This window comes from Argentina anserina, chromosome 6 (assembly GCF_933775445.1).
Source record: "Argentina anserina chromosome 6, drPotAnse1.1, whole genome shotgun sequence".
In the NCBI taxonomy this organism is placed as follows: Eukaryota; Viridiplantae; Streptophyta; class Magnoliopsida; order Rosales; family Rosaceae; genus Argentina; species Argentina anserina.
Window position 1 is genome coordinate 28,600,630 of NC_065877.1, and position 23,206 is coordinate 28,623,835.

The following is a 23,206-nucleotide window of genomic DNA, read 5'->3' on the forward strand; positions in this document are numbered from 1 at the left end:
ATGCAAAGTGACGTCCTTGGAGCCAGGGCAGAGTGACCTTCATGCATGAAGCACTGAATCAGGCAGGGCCACAGGAAACCATAGACGTACCAAAAATCAACAATGTGAGGCCTTGTTGCATTTTTGTTACCTTCATAGTTGTTCTTTCTGCCAAGTGACATCCTTAAAGGGCAGGCTGTAATAGATATCTGGTATGCTTTTAAATTTTGAGCCACTGATCGATGTCTGCTCAGGTAAACCTCATCAAAACATTCATTGTGGCTCAAAGTCGTCCCCTGTAGTAGCTGACTGCTTGCTGCTACTCTCTCCTGGAAAATGACTCCTCCCATTTGTCAAGTTCTAGCCATCCACCCGAATCATGAGACTGAATTTTCCAGGCATCAATTAAAACCTCTCCTAAGTCAACCATGTCAAATTTTGCATTTGAAAGGAACTGGCTACAAACTTGCTTCCTTCCGACACCAACACTTTGCATCTCCGTAAATGAATCAGTGGCTTCTGAGAGACGATTTGACAGGAGAGTGCTGGATCCCAAACCCAATCAGTCTAAAGAACGAGTGACTGCTGCCTTAGGAACTCAGTGGGGAATCATCATCAGAATTCAAAACTTCAGAGCTTTGGTGCATTGAACTAGAGGGTTAGTTGGCGTGGAAAGACTTCTCAGCAGCTTGGAGGGCTAAACAGTCGTGCAACATGCAAGAAAGGTCACTCATTACTTAAATCAAGACCATCTACCTCAGACCCTCATTACTTAAATCACTAGAAAGGTCAGATATGTATGCAAGAAAAACTGGATTGGTGGATTCATACTGAAACTGGCATTGTCAAATATGAACCTGGAACAGAATATCTACTACAAAACCAGTTTACTACTTTCATCAACATTTAAATGGAGATATGAAAGAGGCGTTGAAACATCAGAAGAGCTCTAGTACTGATACACAACAAGTACAATAACAAGGTTGCAAATACATGTCATTAGCAATCTACATATAATCAGGCGAAAACTACCAAATACAATATAAAACAAAATTTGATGTCCGCAGAAAGAAAAACTTTCGTAATGACAGATGCAACAGGTGGTCTTTTGTTGTTCATAATCATAGATCGAGTCGAATTAGCCAGGACCAACTTTAGGAATGTCATAATGCTCACTCATGTTTGCTAGATACTGATTGAAGTCTTGAATTCTGTCACGGTGTGATTTATTAGCTGTCTTGGCCAACTTGTGATTATCAATTTGCTCTCTCTGTTCTATATATCGTCTCTCTGCAGGTGTGAGATACTCATCATAACTAGCACCCTTTCTATCCTCTCTAGATTTGTTGTCATCATTCATATCTTCCTCATCAGGATTGGTCAACTCTTCTGTACTTCCACCTATACCAAACACCGATAAAACTCAAGACAAGGAATGCCAACTGAAATGAAAATGGGAATGTCAACAACAACAAAAATAGCAAAGAATTTTGTTGCTGCATTAGCTCTTACATGATGCAAGACACTGCTTGCACATAATTTTGACCAAATTAACGGAACTGTCATCCTAAGTATTGTAGAGGTAAGGGTCCCTAGAGATAATAGATATATTTTGTCAAATATTACTAGATGGCATGACGATAAGGAAGCAAAATTAAACATCATTACAATATTGCTTACCAAAAAAACCATCAGCTTTTGTTTCTGGATAAACTTTTCCATAACAAGAAAGAACAGTTTTTAATTCATAATGAAACTAAAGAACAGTTTGAAAGGTTGTAGGTAACTATTTCAGTAGCAATGGAGGCTACTGATGACTGCAGAAAGCATATTCAAGCCACAACACCCAAGTAAATTTGGCAAATTGAAAATAAAAAAAGAAGAAGAAAGCATCTGTCCTGTACTCCTGTTCATCACACTATAGGTGGAATATACTAAACCAGAGATCTAAGTTCCCCATTGTTCTGAATTTGCAGGACAGTAAATATAAGAAAGAAGACAGTTTAATCAAACTTTAAAAACTTGCATCAAACAGAACCATCAGGACAACCTACCAGCTGCAAGCTCCTTGTCGGTCACAAGAGACAATTGCTCCTGATGTTTCTTATGTTTCTTTTTCTTCTTAATCCCAGCAGCCTTCACATCCAGAGCCTTCCCCTTAAGCTTGAGCTTCCCACCAACGACATTCTCGTAGGCCGACATTTTCCCTGTCAAACAAGACTCAATCCATTAATCACATACTCACAAATCATCAAACCCACATCAGAAAAATGCAGCTAGTTCATCAATGACAAAGAGGGCAAACTGATAATGACTATGCAGCTAGCTAGTAAACCCATCTCAGAAAGTTAATTGCTGGACCCGGATCAATCAACATTGAACTCAAAAACCCTATTCCTAGATCACTGGGTTTGCAGCAAGGTTTCAACTTTACCATTAATCTGAGGCCAATTGAATGAACCACAAACACAATCTTTCAATTAAATACCATCCATGCTATAAATTCAACCTTTTGAAGTATTCAAATCATTGATATACATAACAACACTCACAGAAAGAAAATCACCAGATTCTTCAGAGCAAGGAACCCTAGAAACGTTACCTCGAAGCGGAACAGGTGCTCACTTGCTTCCGAATTTAACCAAACAGACTCGCTCTTCAGGTTTCAACATTCCATGATTGAAATATTGGGTACCAATTTGGGTTCAATTCCTTGTATTTGTAAGCAAATTACAATTTTAGCCCCTTTGGTGTTTTTCTTTTCAGATAAAAAGTAAAAATAAGTATGTTTTTAGCTCGTGTGTATGTTTTTCTTTTGTAATTGTTGATGCCCTAAAATAAAGTTTATTCTGTATTTTTGCTTCAAAATAAGTGCTTTTTAGAATCTCAAGTACCTTACTTTCATAGATGATGGTAGAAATTCGTAATTACAATTTCAGGCATGACTGTATTGATAGCAGGTGTGTTCAGGTTAATTTTTTATTTGAACTATAGCTTGCGTTAACCATATATATGCCGTTTTCCAATGTCATTTTATTTAGAACTCTGAACATTGTGGGAAGATGCTTCCCTCTATCTGTGACTTGCTTTATATACAAAACTAATTTCCCGAGCATTGTTCATATAACCATTAGCGATCTCATACTGGTCAGAGAGGCTTATCAAAAATCGGCATCACAGTGATGAAACTCTCATATTGTTCCACCAATCTCTGCTCAAACCCTGCCCAAGATTTATACACAAGAAAGACTAGTATGGCTTTTACAGACCAAAACTTACTCATGGTAGCAGTGTATAAACAATTGGAGACCAAAAGCACAACATCAGAATCACAAAATTATGAATTTTTTGGGTCAGCCTATGAGACTACTATCATATCACATCCGAATACTAACACGCCCCTCCTAAGACAAATTCAAGGCTCCAGAGACCAGAGTAATCTACAAAAAAAAAAAAAAAAAAAGGAACACTGAATTGGTGGAGAAAGTGTGTACCACCAAAGGCCAAGGTATGTAGTCAATGTCACAAATTTGCCAGCAGAATAAACAGGTTACATTAGAACAAGAAATTTAGGATATACATACGAAACTATGATACCCAACAACAGAATTTTGATTGTAATCAGATAACTAAAACCCGAGTTATATCAACAATTCCACAAGAAAAGATTCAAACAATACCATGAATTGAACAGGCTGGAATCTACAGTTTGGCAAAGCAGTTTTGACACATCAATGTCCAATACCTGCACAAGGCCGATTCCCAGCCAGAAAGCAGGTAAAAGCAGCTGAAGTGCAGCCTCCAAAGTTATTTGTTAACACCATTTTAGCTCAAGAAAAAAAATTGGAAACAACTAGTTAATGTGACAGGATGTAAATTCAATTCAAATAGACATGTAGAAAACCACAATGATACCCAACCATTCTGTATGATCTCCATAGTTTCGATATAAATAGGCAATGTAATATAACAAACAACACATGCCATAACTTCAGCAGATAATGAAAAGCGGAACAATCAAAATTTATGCCAGACAGACTCAAATGGACAACAATACTTGCTTTGATATATAGACTCTCAGTCCAAAGAGCGTCCACCGCCTGTGGCCTGCTAAGTTGAACTACTGTGCTCCCTTCTTACTTCTCTTAGCTTTCTTGAGATTCACTTCCTCACTCTTCAACTGCACAGGCTCACTCTTCCTCTTCTCCTTCTTTGCTACAGCCTCTCCACCTTTGCCTGACAACTCTTCTACTTTCTTCTTTGTAACATCTTTTTTCTTGTCTTTCGCAGACAACACATCTCTCTTATTCTTCACAACGCCAACAGCATCATCTTTACCCTTACTTGCCTTCTTCAACGGTTTCTCCAGATTCAATGCAACATCATCTTTCGCCTTAACCACCCTTTTCAACTGTTTCTCACCAACTTCACCCGACTTAGGATTAGCCACCTTCCTCGTACGCTTCTCGGCAATTTCCACTTTTTCAGCTACCAGCTTAGCTGACTTCCCCATCAGTTCCTTTGACATCTTAGACTCACCAGCATCCTTCTCCTTGTTCCTCTTCGACTTCCTCAACTCACCACTCTCGATTTGATCACTCTCACTAGCTTTACCAACAGAAGACTCATCCACAGCATTTTCCTTCTTCCTCTTTGCCTTCTTCAACTCACCACTACTACCCAATTTCTCATTCTCATTCGCATTATCCTTCCCCGATTTCTCCCCATCAACCACCTCATCCAAATTCCTCATTTCCCGAATCATCCCCTTCTTCTTCTTCAATTCCTTACTCTCCTCCGCCTTCGCAACCTCCACAGCCTTCTCTCCCCCCTCAACCTTCACCCCCTCGTCCGGCAGAGTCTGATACACGGGAAGCGCAATCGACTCCAACATCTTCAAATGCAGCGACCTCACGCCGCCCCAGCCCCCCGGCACAACCTCCACAACCCCCTCGATCGCCTTAACCACGTTCTCCACAATCTCCTCCTCACTCATCGACGTCCTCGCCACCCTCACCACACTACAAGTCCCTGTGCTCAAGAACATCAGCGCGGAGGCGCAAATCCTGTCAACCTGGTCCTTCCAATTCTTCTTCAGCAGGTCCAGCGGCACCGGAATCCTCTTGGTCTTGAAGAAATGCTTCCCCAGCAGCCTCGGCAGCAGCGGCAGGATCTGCTTGTCGGCCAGGAACATGTCATACGAGTTGAGCAGCTTCCTTTTCGACTCGAAAGCCTTGAAGTCAGACTTGAGCTTGGTGTACTTGAGTATCTTGACGACGGGGAGATTGTCGGCTTTGATCTTGGCCTGAATTAGGGGCTTGGAGAGCTTGGACTTGGGGCGGTCGTCGTAGATGAGGCAGAACTCGGTGGCGCGGGAGTGGAGGGGAGTCGGGAGGGGGATCTTGTAGGCGTTGACGCGGGCCTTGGCTGGGATTTTCTTGAGGGTGACGACGAGGTAGAGGAGCTCGTCGTCGCCGGAGCCGAGGAGGTCGAGTTTGGATGGGTTTTTGGAGTCGCGCCATTTCAGGAGGGCGGTGACGGCGTTTCGGGCGGTGGATTTGGTGGTGGAGGAAGATGGAGGCGAGGCGGCGGCGGCGGCCATGGAGGCGGAGAGAGGGAGAGAGAGGTTTAGGGTTTAAGAGAGGGAAGAGATACAAAAGAGAGGCTAGTTGTTTGGGTTCAGGGTTTTGACTTTAAACAGACGAGTCTGTTCACTCGGATCCAATTTGGGCTTCAACCCGACCCGGAGGGCTGCCTTGATATTTTTGGAAATAAAAAAAAAGTAATAATAGCGCATTAGAAGCACCTTTTAATACCCGCCTAGCGGGTTAGAGCATGTTAATACCTTCCGAGCTTTTGGATGCAATAACGGTCTTTTGTAGTATTCTACAAGGTATTTTAGTAGAATCGAGTGCTTTGGGGTTAACTAGATATGCCTTCCTCCAAAACTTTATGGTGCATCGACATAGTGCCACTAATCGTAGACGCTTCCCTCTTTTCTGTGAGTTGCTTTACATACAAAACTAGTTCCCTGCGCATTGCTCATAAAACCATATACCAATCTCATATCGTTAGAGGCTGATCAAAAATCGGCCTCCCAATGATGAAACTCCCATGGAGTTCCACCAATTTCTGCTCAAACCCTGGCCAAAACCGGTAGTAAAGAGTTTTTCCTATACTGAGGAAAGACTCAAGCCATATTAATGTACAAGTGACGGACCAAAAATGTATCCTCTTCTATATCCCTTCACCGGAACATTGTGAAAAATTTAAGAAGCCAACCAAAAGCATATAGGAATAACAAAACCAAGATGTTTTTGGTCAGTCTATGAGACTATTATCATAACGCATCAGAACGTATACATTACCAAGGGAGGCTTAGCAAGAGCAATAAGTTGGAGGGGACTGATAGCATTCTCAGTTACCAAATGGGCTATGAATAACAAGGGCAAGTTCAAAGCAGAGCACCATTTGATGCGTACCAGAAGACTCTTCAGTAAATTCCAGGAACGACTCTGTAAGATACCTTCTGGCAATATAATTTCCAGTATTTCCCATACCTGCAAGAAGAAAAAAATTTCAAATTCATTCAGCATTACATAAAATGCTCCAGAAATTTTCAGCAAAATTGCAAATAGCACTTTTCATATTTTATTGGTGTCTATATTTCCAGATACAGTAATTATTTGATTATAAAGAAAAAACCCAAATGCTCAGGGTGTTGAAACTTCATGGACCAGTTTAATAACATTAAATTTATGGCAAAGAAAGTGTGTGTGTGTGTGTGTGTGTGTGTATAAACAAGAATTGGCATCTGCTTACTTGGATCGACATCGATCATCATCCCTTTTTGCCCGGTCTAATAGAAGGATTGTAAGAAACACCACATAGAAGTAGGGTAGAAACTACAAGCAAAGACAAAAAAAATTCAGCAACTTGTTCTCTCCCATTCAAGTTTTAAATAATAAATAAACAAACACTAAATCAGTACATGATTGAAAAGAGCTGGAACAGTCCAGAAAAAGGCAGCTGATATTTCTGGCACATAATGGAAATGGCGAGACAAACCCCACCTGCAGAGACAGCAACAAAAGACAGCGCTCACTTTAGCTAAAACCGCCAGCTTCTCTCTTTATTTAAAATACTTGCATATGTCATGAAATGAAATACACAAACGTGAACATATGAGATGCAATCTAACAAAACATGCTTCAACTCACTCCTACCAGTTGCAACATTAAGCAGTAACACTAAGCATGTGCAGTTGTGCATGATCTCGTATTCACATGAGAAAAAACAAATTCTCACCATCCTGAGGTCAAGAGAAGGCTTGTCTTTGTTTCCCCAGATTGTGTAGTGTATGAAGCGACTATCTGATATTGAAAAGTCACATCTCTTTCGTCAGCCAATATATCTCAAGTTGTAAACAAAAACATATACAAGGTTTCAGGAGACCAAAAACCTTTGATGGAGCTCTCCCCCAGACTAGACATTTTCCATTTGTTCTGCGAAATTCTTGCCTTTGCCTGTCGCAATCATAGTTGATGTATATGCAGAGAATTCCCGCAGCCAAAATAAGAAGTGCTAGCTGAAAAATGTGACTTCAATCATTATAAATGTGACAAATGCTGACTGGAAGAGATAAGGAAGAATAGAGGCGTATGTGAATCAACTCTGAAGAATTCATCCAACTTGGAAAATAGAAATTTTACATGGATCCTAACTTGGTGTGTGAATTTTCTTGTTTCACTATAATGCAAATTTATTAAATTACCAAAGCTGTAGCATTATTTTCACTAGTTATCCCATATAAAGACAAGATCCATGATGCAATGAAACCATATTTAAAAAAAAAAACTGAAATTGTCCATGTCACAAGTCAAAAAGTTAATCTAAACAATGAACATAGTAACCAAAGTTCTGGTCCTTTTGTTTCTATGCTCAAGGAGTCTTGTCTATTTTTACAATTTGGAGAATGCATAGAAAATGTACATGCCCATATAATATGGGAGAAAGGTTTTAATCATGATAAATTCAGGAATCAGAAGGTACTGAAATCTCTATTACTAATGATGCTGTCATACCTGAGTGCCAAGATTAACAGGATGATTGACCAAGTACATGCCAGGAGAGGTATATATAGATGGTACCCAGACCAGACAACCCCAGCAAATATAAAATCCCGCTGCCAAAGACGAAACAACTCAAAAGTGAGATGAAGTATGAATTGAACTGATTGAAGAATGACAAAACCACGATTCAGTGAAATTTGTTACTATAGTCAGTTATCTTAGATGCTATTAATCACAAATGTGCTACTGAAGAAACGGATGCACCAAAAAGCACATATTGGGTAAGGAAGATGTTTCTTTGTCGACATATTGAGAAAAATTAGGAATGCACATAATCTTATAAGTACTCAGATGCGTATACATGTATCCCATCTCCTTATTGGAGTTTAGATTTGTGTCTAGATTTACACATAAAGCAGGACATGCTAAGATGCAAAGGCTGTTTGAACCAATCAACCAGACAAGAATTGACAAGTAAAGCACATGCGAACCTCGATCATGTGCAATATCCATTGTATTCCAGTATCCAGCCTCCCACCAGAAGAATTTTGTGACATACACCAGCATAAGTATAGTATTAACAAGCATTGAATCAGCTACTCTCCCATTCATCTCATACTGGTAAAAAAAAAAGTGTCAAACATAGAAGAATTATGACAGTATATCCTAAGCCATACCTCAAACATCTTAGAAAATAGGAAATTATTCTTCTTTTGATTGGCTTACAAATTAAAAAGAATGAACATATGCCTCCTCCATGGTGACAGCAAACTACACTAGGACAAGATACTTGGGAGTTATATGTATGGACGGAGAAGATTGTCCATTGACCAAGTACTTATGTGTGGTTATTTACAGCAAACTACACTGCTTGAACTTAGGTGGATGAAATTAAAGACTCAATGTGTATGGGGTAGCCCTTTTATACACATAACAACTTTACATCTGCCCATGAATCCCCCATGATATAGAACATAAAAATAACCACTTAACTGACACCTAGCAAACTTGTTCTCCCTGGAGTGTTATGATTTTTATAGAAAAATAACCCAACCTTTTACCATGGTAAATCGTCACAAAAATGAAAAGGGAGACTTCCTCTCTTTTTTTTCCTTTTCTTTTTATAAAATTACCAACTATATATCCCACTTTTCAAGCTCCAACTGACAGTTCTAAATCCTCTGTAGCCACATTTTACTAGAGGTCCATAAAGAAAAGGATACACGTTGACAGTTTGCAACTGTCCAATAAAAAACTAAATGTACCAAGTCATCTAAGCTACCACATACAAACAAATATCACCACATTAATTATGCTTGATTCAACACTAGTCTTCTATGCATATGCAGGCACTAACTATCAACCTAATCCTAATTTACAATTTTCATCACATTGTTTACTAAAATAATGCAAGTCTACTCTTCATCATGGCCCCTTACACTTTAGTTTACATATGTTATCTGCCTTGGTGATCAAGGGTGACTTGTAATTCTAGCGATATTATAACTATGAGCACTAAAGTGAAATCAGAACTTAATTACAAGGGTGAAAAGAAAGCTAATATCAAATAAGATTTACCTGCTTTATGGAATAAGTCACAGCAAGAACAGCCCAGGACATCATTCCAAATCTACAGTTTGTGAAGACTTTGATGTCAAAGTTTTTACCAATTCGAGGATACAACTCCATGCCCTAAAAAAAAGGTAAAGGCAATATTGCAGGTTTAGACGAGGCGATAATAGAGAGTTACAAACTATTTTTTTGTTACTGGTCAACATGAAAACAAATTAGACTTAATTCTTTTTTTCTTGCTTCCATTGCATTTTCAATTTTCGCAAACTCAGTATTTCATTTCTATACAAAAGTAAACAACTCGATAAGGTCACAACTTATAAACAATACTCACCCAGTAAAAATCAATTATAACATTCCCCGAAGAGCCAGAATCTGCGGAAGATGGTGCCAAGTGACCCTTGTATACAAGAAAACATTTGTATCAGGCAAATAAACTCTTAGGTTGCAAGTAAGTAGAACTTATATTTCAATGAAATCAAAAAATCTCACTTTTATGTACAGGAGAACACAAAACACCAAACTTCCAAAGATGAGGGCTGAAAATATTTCTCCCAAATGGTCATACACAATTGTAGGATTGAATATCCCAAACCTGAAAGAACATAGGAAAAGAACCAAATGCACTGTGAAAAAAGTTGGAAAGTTACATTTAGCAGAACTTTGGGAAAATTATTGTAAAGACATGCTATAAAAAAATAAACCAACAGAAACGCTAAAACTCAAAGTATTGAGTGCAAGCCACCAGGCACTAAACAAAAGCTACAGTCAAAGAGTTGTAAACTTTGAAACATAAATTTCACCAAGGACACTGAGAAAATGAAAAACTTCAGTTTAGCATGAACACATTCTAAAAAGCAACAGATAAACTTATCAGGGAAGGATTTGAACATGACAAGGTAGATAGAAATATAATGAATCCCATGCTATGGGCAAAATAATGGCCAACATGTCAGTGTCTAAATCAATCCCACCAAAGATATGGAGAAAATTAAGTAAAAAGTAAGAAAGACTGCTCACATCAGCACCTGAATTAAGACTAACACATCCCTCTAAAGACAGATTCAAGGCCAGAGAATATTATACAAAAAAGGAACACTGATTTGGTGCAGAAAGTATGTACCACCAAAGGCCAAGGTATGTAGTCAATGTCACAAAGTATGCTGCCATTCCATTTGCCTGCAAAATACATAGGTTACATTAGAATAAGAAATTTAGAACGTACATATGCAAATGAGCAGAAGTTTAGTAACCAACAAATGGCTGAAGTTTGCTCGTATCCAGAAAGCTCAAACGTAAAAACTGACTATTAGTTTAAGTTAAAAAAAATAAACCAACAAACAAGACCATGAGTTAAATCTTTTAAAATCTACTCGCTTGTATAGAGCCAAAATCAAGTAAAAGGGCATTCTATGTAAATCCTTATACTTTTAAGTTTTAATCAGATTCGCAAAGCAGTTTTGAAAATTAATGAAGTATCCAGTACCTTGTAGACAGGCCGATTCCCAGCTGGAGATATTGGTCCCTCGACCCTTTTACCAGGTAAAAGTAGCTGAAGTGCAGCCTCAAAAGCGCCATAACATGCAATGATTTTCCAGGCAATGGCAGTAGGTCTTGGCCATATGTCAATAAAACCTTGCAGACCGTTTTCTCTCAAGTACTCCCAAGTTTGGAAAAGAGAGCCATCAGCATGTACCATTGTATACCATCTGCATTACATAAAGAAAATACCGATCAGCATGTCATTACTTCTTTCCAGAGTCAACAACTAATCGAAGGACAAAACTTTGAAGTTCAAGTCTAATTCTTTGCCAGTATCCTCATCAACCAAACAAAGCATTCGGAAACAACAATAAAATGAAAAAAAAGCCATCAACTTCTCAATGGATCTGCATGAAATACAAACTTCATACTCAATTTCAAGGCTTTCAATAATCATAAAAGCAACAATCTCTCACTTTTCTTTCTCTCAAAACATAAAAAATCCAATCTTTAAGCATGTGAGATTTGTATTTCTTTCACCAAACCAAAAAAACAACACGAACCCATTATTCCCCACGATCATTCAATCCCAGCAAACCCATTTTAACATGCCAAAAATTGAATCTTTATAGGATCAAAAGCAAACCCACGATTGATACAGAGAGAAACAGAGATGAGCTTACAGTAGAATCACAAATGGAGGGCAGAGAGTAAGAAGTGAGAGCATAGAGGCATAAGTCACCAATGGCGAGTGTACAGTCTTGCTCTCCACCATTGTTTCAGAATTGGGTTTGAGAATTCTGGACTGCTGAACTACGGCGTTGTTGTGAGTGTGAATGAATCTAAGAACTCCCTCACTCACTTGAGAAGAAGACTTGGCTTTTGTGGTACCATTCAAAGTCTTCCAAGTGCTTTTGTTTTGTAACATCCTCGTTGGATTATGGGTTGGATATTATTAGAGGCCAAGCACCAGCCGCACGTGAGACCACGTCACATGTGCTACTATTAAAAGTGCGTTCAGCTTTACAAGTTGAGACAGTTGCGGCAGTCTGGTCCATCAGAAGGAGAATCTTTCCTTCAGTTTTTGTATCTATGGTGATTCACCAGGAAGGAGCAGAGGAGTGAAGAAGGAGAAAAGTTTACAGAGAATCAGAGATATGTTCTAGGCATTACTACCAAGTACGAATTCTTGTAAGTTTCACTTCTAGTTTCATCTTAATCTAAAAGAGAAAAGAAATAGTTTCACTTACATAATCCTCATTTAGTCATTTTTGACCCTTTTAATTTGGAATAGGGAGACTGTTTATCATCATCTAATTAATTATCTCAAATTTATAAGAGATTGAGACGAGTGATTACGGATTTACGGGCATAGACAATCAATACGATGTATAGTTAATCGTCTACTTTGTTATTATATCGTTCAAATTAAAGTTATCCAACACATTCTCAATATGTATCAAATGAGTGCCATAGCTTGACATGCACCACCAATTATTGAAGTGTTGGTAACTTCAAGCTGTAGCCGACAGTGTGGTACACAGTATCGTATGTTCTTTCTCTTAAAATAATCTCTGCGTTCCTCTATTACTCTACACTATAGACTATATATAGAGCGGCTATTAACCCATCTAGCTTTGTTTCTTAGTACGAGATAGCAATATATATGTCATTCGTGCAGAGCTAGCAATACACCTTAAGCACGACGCGCATGTTGCCATTCTGGATCAAGCTAGCTAGCTAGGGCAGGTTATTTACAAGTCCTCATAACTTCAGAAGAAACTCTTGTGGCAAAATGTACGTTGCTTCTTCTAAGTAAAGATCGACAGCGGAGGCAGTTACTGGAATGAGTTGCATGCCTGCATATATATGCAGTTGGAGCTTAGGCTTATAGCATATCGATCGGTACTGGTTGATCCGTTGATGTGGGTAAGTGTTTGAGTTTGTACCGGAGTGTGAAGTTGTCTGACATTGTAATATATAGCTAGCTTCTCATAATAAGGGATTGTTCCAGTGAATTGAAAACCTTCGAAACCGATATTCGATGATGAACATATCGAACATCGACCACAGTTTTATGAGCTAATGGATAACTTTGTGTACCTAGCTAGCTAGAGCAATCATATTTGTATACATTTGGTTTAGCTAGTGCGGGGGGTGTGCATTGACCATCGTGAATCTTGCGTTGCACCTTCAATATTTTACAATGAAATTAGAAGAAGCAAAGTGATGTCCAAATCCATGGAAATTTGGCGAAGAACTTTTCAATTCCAATTATAATCCTAGTATATACATATGAGAACAAACTGACTACTAAAATGCTGCATGTGCCTGAATGTTTAACCTATTACAAAGTTTTGGTATAACTGCAAGCTTGGTAAACCAAGATCGAGTGGTTTTATTACATCATCCACCTTATTAATTACATAAACAAGAAAGTTCACCATACTATATTAGATAGTCAAAGCCCAAAGTGTAGCAACTAGCAACTTTAACTAAAAGCCGAAGAAGGAAATTAAGTTACCTAGCTACTTGGGAAGCAAGAATGAGCGAGCAGCTGAACAAGAGCATCCCCATGACCGTTAGGTTTATACCTACGATTCAAACGAACATAAACTCCCGGGAAAGGAGAACAAGGGTCTCCAAGGCCAAATAAAGAAAAACGGATCAAACCAATTCTCCATTGTGAGATTCGTTTCAATGGAGAGTGATGATGAGAAAAAAGCACTCTATGCTTCTCCAACATCATCACCTCCAACACCGCCCTCACCACTTCCCATCAGTGTTGGACCCGGCAACCAAAAGTACTTATTCTCGCCGTCTCCGTCACTGTCGCCGCCTTTCTCCCCTCCTTCAAGCCACACGTCAGCCGAGAATCTCCCTCTTCTGCTCCCTGAGAAGCTGCAGCCTAGTCCCAGAGTGGCACCATCAACATTCTCCTTGGATTATAGTAGGCCGGCGCCAGATCAGTTGGATTCCAGGAGCTCCTGCCTTACAGACTTGTAAGTCCCTCTTTTCTGCATTACAAATTCTGGATAGCATTGATGATCATATGCATGAATGTGATGAAATCAGTAGTTATTTTCCTTACCATGCATACCATACCATTTAGGATCTCTGAAACAACAGCCAAAACATTTCTAGCCTCAGTGGTCATGTATCAAATTTATGTGGATTAATGTGATCTCAGGTATATGCATTTTGCGGGAAAGAGAAACAAGAACATTAAAAAGGGTGCATTCCACGATGAAGTAAAATTATTGTGTGTAGTCGATCTCCATTATAGGATTTGTTAATATTTTGGGAAAACCGCGTACCATAATGTTTAGAAAGAACCCAGATAGATTCTGGAAATCAGAACAGTAGTACGTACTAGAGTGATATCACAAGCAATGCTGCAAATTGAGGCAACTGATCTTTGTACAAGGCCTTGTTAGGTGTTCTTGACTAGTTGGTTTGTTCTAGGCTAGTTAGCTCTCCTTCATTTGAGAAGCATGTGACCTTTTCCCAGATCAATTCCAACACCAACCAGTCAAAGTTGAGATATTACTAGTTAGTAACTTACTACCCAATAAGGCAATAACAACCTTAAGAGAAACTCTTACTGTACCAGCTTATTGATTGGTAGCTAGGCACTGCATTGAGGCATTGACCCTTCCAAACACCACCCTTCTCTTTTAAGTTTTAACTAAGGTATTTCTCAGCAAAGTTAACTTATGGTTTTACCAGAGTTTGACTGCTAGCTGTTCTATGGCTTTGGAAACAGGTTAGAGTGGTTCATAGAAAGATGCTGCAACTGCTGTACCAAGTCTCCTTATCAACTAGAGAACAGATCCTCATCAGGAGCAGCACTCAAAGTGTGACATATATATTGGCTTGAAAGTTTTGGTAGAGATTCAAAGCTGCAAGTGATCACTGCTAATTTACATGATTTGCTAACCTTGTCAATTAACTAGGCCTCTTTGCGTCTCACATGATTTTTCTGAGTACTTTCTGTGTCAGTTCTGAGTAGAAATGAATGAGTGATGTAGCTAAATTCTTTAGCTTAAGTTTAAATTCTTTGTACACTCACAATATTGTCTACAATCTATTTCAAAAAGTTTATCTATGAACTACAACTTACTCCGGCCGAAGTTCAACTTTTCTTTCTTTTATATCAGTGTAGACCAAAACACGTTCAAGAAAAATTTATCCACTTCTATAACCTTTCAACCTTAATCTCACAATGATTATATTAGGTTAAACATTTTCAACTACGTTAAAATCACATCATATAACAATGAGATGACACTGCAATCGGTCCCGTTTGATCAATATATGATTTATTTGGTTCTCAACTTCTCACGGTAACCTTTTAGCTTGCACAAATTAGTCACATCTAGCAATTGACAACATAACCTTCTCCGCCATCACATACAACAACAACACCCTTTAAACTCGTCGCCAGATGGAGAGACGAAGAGTTGAAGATGACAATTGTTCTCTGGGGTTTTCTCGTTCTAAATGATCCATGTAGTATTTCTTGATCGGTTAAACAACTACGAGGAATCTTTCGTGAATCCAACTCACAACTTCATAATTCACTATTGACCAATCAGTGATGTTTACATACCCAAAACACCCCCGTATTAAAGAGCACAAAATCAATAATACCCCGACGTCTCGACTCGGTTGTATTTCATTGGTCCCCCTGATCACTCCAAAAAAAAAAAGAAACATGTTCAACCGAATACCGTCCAGCAGAAAAACATAAATTCATTGACCAAAAAACAAAACATAAATTTCAAAGAAAAGTCGTTTCTTCAAACTTGGTATAATCAAAACCCAATTGGGAATCACCTTCAAAAGTCCACCATTTAAGAACCCTAAAATTTCAATCCTGCAAATCAATGCCTGCATTCTTACAACGCCACGCCGATCTCCCAGAATCGCTCAATTTCAGGTAAAGCCCCATGTGAAAATTTCAATTGCAGCTCGAAATTTTGAATCTTTATTGTTTTGATTCTGTTATCACATTTTAGGGTTTCCAATCAGGTTATACAATTCTCAATCCTTCCGCTGAATTAGTTATATAATTATCAAGCTGTGAAAGAAAGGAAGCTTTTTTTTTTTTAATTCCAAGCCATTTGAGGTAAACATGTAATTGGAGAATTTGAAAGCTGGATCTCAATTCGTTGTTATGAACATAAAGTTTGAAACTTTATGCAAATTTTGTTTCGTTATGATTGCCAAAGTCAGAACTAGGAAGAATTGAACCTTATACATAGTTTGGATTTTTGCTTATTGTTAATTGTGTACTGGAATGTGCCTCATTGCTGTTCAATTTCTCTTATTTTATAGGTTTTGTGGTTTGGACTGAAATGGTCTGTAGGAGCTGTAGCTCCAGCAATGAGTTTTTCTTCTTGTTCCTGACTCGGCATCCGTCACCATGCATTTAGTGTCCAATGATGGTCGTGTAGACGATAGTTCGGAGTGCGAGCCTATCTTGAGTCAGTCTGGCAATCCACAGAGACTAGCTGAAGCGTCGTCCTCGCGTGAAATTACAACTGTGCTAGGTGACATTGCTGCTACTGATGAAGAGTCGCAGAATCTAGATGTCAATGAGAGTTCTAAGTTGGTGAATTCGGAGCAGCCACAATGCCGTATTTGCCTTGATAATGAAGGTTTTTACTTGGACTTCTTGTTGTATCTTTGAATTTATTGTCACAAGTAAGTTTCGAGAGATATTCCATTGATATGGAAAACAAGTATCTTATCAGGTCACTGATAATATAAGCTCAGCAACTTTTTGATCTATTTTTGTTTTGTTGGCTTGAGTTTCTAGTTTCTTAAAGTGTATGTTTTTTTATTTGTTCAGGAGACGACTTAATTGCTCCATGCCATTGCAGAGGTACCCAGAAGTATGTCCATAGATCATGCCTTGATAACTGGAGGTCCACAAAGGCAATCATTTCTTTCCTCATCACTGAATCTTTTTGTGATCTGCTGATGTTTTGTATAGAATGGATCACTTCAGAATAATGCAATTGCACATTTTACTATGTTAACACGGCTGTCTTATCTTATCCTATCAAGATTTGTAGTAGTGTATACAAATGCAATCACATTAATTTTCCTTGGTCTGAATATCAGTTTATAAACCTTATGCTTGTGTTGATATCCATTTCTTTTGTTTTCTCAGGAGGGCTTCGCTTTTGCCCATTGTACAGAATGTAGGGAAGTGTTCATATTACGTGCTAATGTACCTCCAGATCGCTGGTGGTTAAGACTGAAATTTCAGTTTCTTGTTGCTAGAGACCATGCATTCATTTTTATTATCGTTCAGCTGGTATGTTAACAATTTACTGTTATCAATATCAATTTATCAAATAGGTCTTCTCCCCCATTTTAAAAGAGTTTGGTGCTTTCTGAAGTTCTGCCAAGATAGGGACATAAGAGAATAAAAAAGAGATGACACTTTACAACCCAATATGATTAGCAAGACTCAGTTAATGTGAATCTTGCTTTGTTGCTGCTGCTTTTGAAGATCAGCTCCTTGTTAGTATTCACCTTGATGAATCTCTTTGAATCGTTTCTTTAATCAGATTGTGGCATTCTTGGGAGTGCTGGTATACAAATTTTATGGAGAGGAACTACGGGAAATGTTTGGTTATGAAGAACACCCATATGGGTTTTATACAATGGCTGGTATGCAAATCACTGGCTTCCCGCTGACCTTTAAAATATGTGTATATATGTTCTCTCACCAAACACGGAATAAGACACGAGCGTGTGTGCACACACATTCAGATAATCACCAGTCATGAGAATTTAAAACTATTCTTTTATTTTATATTTTTTAAGTATCATCACACAAATAGTTCAAAACATTATTTCCTTGGGGAATGTACGATGTCAAAGGTTATGATTATTGATATTTGTTACTGTGAACAAACTTTGCCTAGTTCTTAAGGTAGAAAGTTAATCGCATCACTATTTTGTTTGCAGTCTTAGCTATTGTTTTGGTGGGTTTGCTCTACGGTTTCTTCATAGCCATAATCTGTGGACAGAGAATCAATGAACGTCATTACCATGTTCTTGCAAAACAGGAATTGACAAAGGTACTGTACCTCATCCTTTGAGCTTAATATGGGATGCCTTTTGAATTTAACTGGCATCTTTCTCTACATCTTTTTGTTAGAAGTAGATTTGTTCAGTAGACTCTTAACTAGATATAGTTGATCCCCTGTATGTAACATGACGCTTCATAAGGAATGCTACCATATATACCAAAGATCACTGTAATCTGAAGGTTTTTGGCAAGTAAATATATTTCTTGTTATCAGCTAACTGATATATCAAAAAAAATTATGATGCCAGGAATATGTTGTAGAAGACCGAGAAGATAATAAAAATGCCCCTGAGCTAGACCCCAACCATGTGACGGAGCTGAGAATGTTGGGCCTTTATTAGTTGAAAGTGTTATATCATGTAAGCAATTCCATATTCTCTAACTGCTTTTTCATATCATCTTGTTACTTTCTTGATTATTGACGTATTTCTTCCTGTATTGGTTAAGCTTTTCATTCTCTTTTCTGGGATGTTTTGAATACCCATGTACTTGCGATGCTCTTTTCTTCTTGTTCTTCTATTTTTGGGTGGGGGTAAACTGATGGTAACAACTAAAAATATACTAAACAATGAAGAACATTCATAGTTACTAGTTACTACCAACTAAAACATGTCTAGCCCCATGAGTCCCATCAGTGTTATCCATAAAGAAAGAGCCAGTCTACATGGAGGGTCTTCCAGAATATGAGTTACAAGTTCAGGGCCGTGGCTTCAATATGCAGCAATTTTCTTCTCCCAGTAGATGTGTTTAAGATTACAAATTAAGTGAAGAGGTGGACCGAACTAACGAAGTTTCAGATTAGGTAATGTTACCTGAAGCTTATCTCGTTGGATGCATGTCATTGCCACCTTGAAGGTGCAGCTTTGTATGAATAATCAGCAACCTCCAATAATAATAGCAAGATAATAGCAAACATCACTATTTATTTCCACAAGTTGAGCAGCAATAGCTGAATCCATCTCAATGAATGAGGATCTGAAATATACCTTTACCCACACGCAAAATTTTAGCCCAAACAGAAGAACCCCAATTTTCAAGTCAAAACTTCTAATTTCCCCACATCAGCTACAAACCTTAAAACCTGCAAGCATCCCCCTTTTCAATCTCTATTGTCACCACCAGCACCAATTTTACTGGATAGAGAAGAGTGGCAGACATTTACATTATGTTAGAGGCTGGCTAGCAGCTACCCTTTTTTAACAGCAAGCAGAAGGAACTTAAAGCCAGAAGACTTGCTAAAATTAGGAACAAATATATCACTGTAGAGCCGCTTCAGATCTACAAAATGAAGAAGACAGAAAATAAATCACCATTGAAAGAACCAGAAGGAGTTATAGTTTTAAAATTTGCAAGTAGCTAACCAATGCAGCACAGGTTTATTTTGTTTTTTCCTGTTAGAGATAGCAAATAGTTGCCACACTTGTAGCTTTATCACAATTGAGCAGTATGACCACTATGACACATATCAGTCACTGGGGAAAAGCAAATATAACAGGAAATAAGACTCCTTTAAACACGTCGCTCATTGGACAAGAGCTTAAGTTAAAAACATAGTTCAAAGAAAAGACTTCAATGGGATGTGGATAGTCCAAACAAAAGATCAATGAGCATCAGGTCGCTCCTATCTCATTAAAACATTTTATAAGTAAATTGTACAATAACATTTACATGAGAAAATTGGTGCAAATATCTTTATCCTCCATATACTTCAACAGATCTGCAGGAATACATGATGCGTTTGGACCATTATTAAGGAAAAGTCCGTGTTATAATCTAAGTGTTTCACCAGTTTTGTTTGATGTAATGATCAGCCTAACATTATGGATGTCCTCTCTGTTACCATCAACCAATTAGAACGGGATCACTCCAGAAATTTTCTTGAAGACCATTGCCAGTTCTCAGATTATGCCTCTTGCCTTTTTTTTTCATGGATTTTAGCTTGTTACTAAGTATGAATGAGATTCTCTTTAAATTCCAAGTTGTGGCTTAGATCACTTTTAGATAGTTTTATCCGTAAAATTTGCTCAAAGTCCAATCATTTTTAGCAAGGGAGAGCTTGGTTAATATCATGTAAGTCATTATTCGAAGGCCACCCATTTCGGTCTCCTCACCATGTTCCATTGACATGTTTACAACTAAAATCCCCATAATTTCATGTTTGTCCTGTCAAGATCCCCACAACACTAATACAAAGCTTCACTTTCATTAGCTTAAAGAAACTTAATCTTTGAAGCTTATTCTGAATTAAATGAAAACCCCCGTAATAAGGTAGCTTTAGATACATCCACTCTGATAGGCATAACCAAATAATTGTTCAAATTCCTTCTTATCGATATAGGTTATTATTATTAGTACCCAGGTATTAGGAGAAAATTTATTTCTCTTTAAGGTTCTTGGTCATCAAAGGGTGAATAGGTTACCAGTTTGCAACAACAAATAAAATGTAGGAAAGCATATTATAAAGGACACAACAACAGAATGTGAAGGTAGAAAGGCCTTTCCTAAAAAAAAAAAATACTTCAATATAGCCACAAGGTGCCCCACTATATGGAAGTTACACTTGTATATTTGTTCCCTTAGACGCTGTTATGATATAGAAACCCGGACTCGTATGATTCAGATTTCTTTCTTGCTTTTTTTTATATTTTGTTATGTCCTAATCTAATCTCTGAATCTCTCAATGTTTACTTGTATTTTCTCCAGGGTATTTCTGCTGTGGCTTGTGTATTTTTTTTAGTGTAAGAGAGGGAAAGCTATAGTTTGTTGGCTTTCTTAGATTGGTGGGACACCACGTGTACAGACTCCTGTGACTTGTGGCGGCACAACACATTATCTGCATCAAGTATAGCATCCTTAAAGCCAGGCACAAGACTTTCCCTTGTGTTTTCGTTAGGTTCATGCTTTGCTTTGGCCATCTCACTTCATCTGTGGCATTAGTGTATTGATTCAGTAATCATGTGGAAGATCAGTCTGTTCTCCTCACCAAGTAAATCTACAGGTACTAATCTTCGAGCAATGGACTTGTTTTCAAACTGAGCACAGCTATGGCAACAGTGTGGTTTGCCTTATAGAAACCTATACATGTACTATTGATTGTGAATTCGTTCTTGTCAACTGCAATTTTTAATCATGAATAAGTATTTCCAATTGAAGTATGCTCATTCAGCAGAGCAGGATCATGTTCATATGCTGCCTGCAAGAGCTGTGCAACTTTTTTGTATAGATTTATAGCACTGAATTATAATGTCTCTAGATCATCCGCTTCCGGGCTGGAAACGCAGTGACTTGTATAAAATTATTTTCTGTTCCTTCTGCAGTTCCTTACTCAGTTACTCCTACTGCTTTCCCTTGCAAAGATGGGTTAATTATTTGCAATATTGCTTCGCATACCATAGACTGCGCATGTGTATAGAGAGAGTTTCATGAGCTGTTATTCTCTTGTTTCCTGAAGCTCCAACCCTTGGCAACTTGATTCAAAGTAAATTAATTTCCATGACTATTCTGAAAGATTATAAAGTACCCGATCACATGTCTCACTGGCTACTCCGGGTCTCCGATTACAACTTACAAGGACTTACTAGCATTGGCCCACACCCGATGGGTGTGGGAATTTCTTTTTCAAGAGATTTTATTTTCCCAAAAAATGTGGGGAGGTAATTTATTACTTTATTTACAAAACGTCGGATAGATCATGTAGAGAATTTCTATTATGTTCCGGGAGAATTATTATTCTACCATTGTGTGTGTCTTAGTTTTATTAGGTTTCCTGTTAGAGATAGATTTACATCTCTGTAATAGATTAGAACTCCGAATCATGCGGGATTCAGGTGATGTAATGCTTATATATATAGGTCTCTATATCATTCAATAATACACAATTATTTCATTCTGAAACACGTTATCACGCACTTTTCCCTAAAATCCTGAACTTTTAGAGCCCTAGATTATTTTTTTCTCTCCACCGCCGGCCGCCTTAGTCTTCGGCCTCCGGCATCTTCCCGTCGACGACCGCTCCTGCACGCAGCCTCCGCAGCCCCTGCACGCAGCCTCTGCAACCCCCGCAGCCCCGCAGGGTCTCCTCCGCATTCGCTCTGCAAAAACATCTTTTTGCCCCGCAAGTCCCCGCATCAAAGCATTCAAAATTGCTTCCCCCGCATATTCACGCAAGAAACGAGAACTTCATAAGCAAAGTCTTCGTTCAAGAGAAGCTACTATCGTCTTCTATAAACCTTCAAAGGTAAATTTTTCATAAACGTTCCCGTTTTTGAACATATATATAAAAATTATCGGACGCTATTAGCCTTCTTCATGTTTCTTTTCTGGCATTCTTATAACGCCGATAAGACCAAAGAGGGATATGATTCCCCTCTTGGTCGACGTTTTTCGTGTGACGGTCCTGGGGGAGTCACGTTATTATTTAAAAAGAAGAAATCGAGTTCGTGTGGTTGTCTGAGTACACCGTTGTTTTGGATGCAATCATGAGAATCGCCGATATGCATCGATTATTTTGTAATCATATACATCACAATCCTTCTAATTCCGGTTACATACGTGAATATTTCGATTATTCGAAACCAATACAACCCTCGTTTCTCATGGATGCGTCGCCATCGCGACTGTTATTTGAATGTTTGAGTTTTCTTAAACTCATGTCTATAAACGATAATCCCAAGGTCTACGTACTCATTTATTTGAGTTGATTCATTACTCTGATGCAGCACTATTTGTTGACAAAAGATCCCAAAAATAACACATTCTATGGGACATACTTAAAGTAATTTAATAAACGTATATGGCGTTGTATTACCAGAGTTGACATTGAACCATACTCCACATCCGAGAAACACATGCCATTTTTGGCACCTGTATCTATTTCTTGAGAGAATTTTGGAGATAGAAACGTAACATTCTTCCATTCTCAAGTAAGCACATTTTTTAGCCTCAGGCTACGGCTCCGCTCGATCCGATATGCAAGATTTTATTACTACAG

The 23,206-nt window shown here is 38.3% G+C and overlaps 5 protein-coding genes across 5 annotated transcripts; 2 read left to right on the forward strand and 3 right to left on the reverse strand.

Moving 5' to 3' along the window:
- Window positions 1-849: 849 nt before the first annotated feature.
- LOC126797611 (uncharacterized) lies at window positions 850-2,718 on the reverse strand. Its single transcript, XM_050524273.1, has 3 exons — window positions 2,582-2,718; window positions 2,034-2,186; window positions 850-1,380 (listed from the first exon to the last, which is right to left on the reverse strand). Exons 2-3 carry the CDS (start codon window positions 2,179-2,181, stop codon window positions 1,118-1,120), a joined length of 411 nt encoding a protein of 136 aa, XP_050380230.1. The 5' UTR covers window positions 2,182-2,186; window positions 2,582-2,718; the 3' UTR covers window positions 850-1,117.
- Window positions 2,719-3,822: 1,104 nt separating this feature from the next.
- Window positions 3,823-5,687, reverse strand: LOC126797609 (uncharacterized). Its single transcript, XM_050524271.1, has one exon. The coding sequence runs from the start codon at window positions 5,579-5,581 to the stop codon at window positions 4,100-4,102; it is 1,482 nt and encodes a 493-aa protein (XP_050380228.1). The 5' UTR covers window positions 5,582-5,687; the 3' UTR covers window positions 3,823-4,099.
- A 509-nt stretch (window positions 5,688-6,196) lies between these two features.
- On the reverse strand, window positions 6,197-12,023 carry LOC126797610 (7-dehydrocholesterol reductase). The gene is made up of 13 exons (XM_050524272.1): window positions 11,789-12,023; window positions 11,110-11,332; window positions 10,747-10,802; window positions 10,116-10,218; window positions 9,958-10,023; window positions 9,630-9,743; window positions 8,543-8,669; window positions 8,064-8,164; window positions 7,442-7,567; window positions 7,288-7,352; window positions 6,971-7,052; window positions 6,802-6,884; window positions 6,197-6,539 (listed from the first exon to the last, which is right to left on the reverse strand). Exons 1-13 carry the CDS (start codon window positions 11,878-11,880, stop codon window positions 6,473-6,475), a joined length of 1,305 nt encoding a protein of 434 aa, XP_050380229.1. The 5' UTR covers window positions 11,881-12,023; the 3' UTR covers window positions 6,197-6,472.
- Window positions 12,024-13,613: 1,590 nt separating this feature from the next.
- On the forward strand, window positions 13,614-15,238 carry LOC126799831 (pectinesterase inhibitor 10). The gene is made up of 2 exons (XM_050527086.1): window positions 13,614-14,107; window positions 14,872-15,238. Exons 1-2 carry the CDS (start codon window positions 13,806-13,808, stop codon window positions 14,966-14,968), a joined length of 399 nt encoding a protein of 132 aa, XP_050383043.1. The 5' UTR covers window positions 13,614-13,805; the 3' UTR covers window positions 14,969-15,238.
- Window positions 15,239-15,882: 644 nt separating this feature from the next.
- On the forward strand, window positions 15,883-21,492 carry LOC126798770 (uncharacterized). The gene is made up of 8 exons (XM_050525821.1): window positions 15,883-16,047; window positions 16,446-16,768; window positions 16,963-17,048; window positions 17,287-17,433; window positions 17,690-17,792; window positions 18,093-18,205; window positions 18,465-18,575; window positions 20,920-21,492. The coding sequence occupies exons 2-7, from the start codon at window positions 16,534-16,536 to the stop codon at window positions 18,555-18,557; spliced, it is 777 nt and encodes a 258-aa protein (XP_050381778.1). The 5' UTR covers window positions 15,883-16,047; window positions 16,446-16,533; the 3' UTR covers window positions 18,558-18,575; window positions 20,920-21,492.
- The last annotated feature ends 1,714 nt before the right edge of the window (window positions 21,493-23,206 follow it).

What these genes read in the sequence shown, in the direction of transcription:
- LOC126797611 (XM_050524273.1), bottom strand. Translation starts at nt 2,181, where the DNA reads ATGTCGGCCTACGAGAATGTCGTTGGTGGGAAGCTCAAGCTTAAGGGG. An exon ending in CGACAAGGAGCTTGCAGCTG is followed by an intron (nt 1,381 to 2,033) that starts GTAGGTTGTCCT and finishes TGTTTGGTATAG; the next exon opens with GTGGAAGTACAGAAGAGTTG.
- LOC126797609 (XM_050524271.1), bottom strand. Translation starts at nt 5,581, where the DNA reads ATGGCCGCCGCCGCCGCCTCGCCTCCATCTTCCTCCACCACCAAATCC.
- LOC126797610 (XM_050524272.1), bottom strand. Translation starts at nt 11,880, where the DNA reads ATGGTGGAGAGCAAGACTGTACACTCGCCATTGGTGACTTATGCCTCT. An exon ending in CCTCCATTTGTGATTCTACT is followed by an intron (nt 11,333 to 11,788) that starts GTAAGCTCATCT and finishes TATGTAATGCAG; the next exon opens with ATGGTATACAATGGTACATG. An exon ending in GATGATCGATGTCGATCCAA is followed by an intron (nt 6,540 to 6,801) that starts GTAAGCAGATGC and finishes TTCTTCTTGCAG; the next exon opens with GTATGGGAAATACTGGAAAT.
- LOC126799831 (XM_050527086.1), top strand. Translation starts at nt 13,806, where the DNA reads ATGGAGAGTGATGATGAGAAAAAAGCACTCTATGCTTCTCCAACATCA. An exon ending in AGCTCCTGCCTTACAGACTT is followed by an intron (nt 14,108 to 14,871) that starts GTAAGTCCCTCT and finishes CTTTGGAAACAG; the next exon opens with GTTAGAGTGGTTCATAGAAA.
- LOC126798770 (XM_050525821.1), top strand. Translation starts at nt 16,534, where the DNA reads ATGCATTTAGTGTCCAATGATGGTCGTGTAGACGATAGTTCGGAGTGC. An exon ending in TATTTGCCTTGATAATGAAG is followed by an intron (nt 16,769 to 16,962) that starts GTTTTTACTTGG and finishes TTATTTGTTCAG; the next exon opens with GAGACGACTTAATTGCTCCA. An exon ending in TTTTTATTATCGTTCAGCTG is followed by an intron (nt 17,434 to 17,689) that starts GTATGTTAACAA and finishes TTCTTTAATCAG; the next exon opens with ATTGTGGCATTCTTGGGAGT.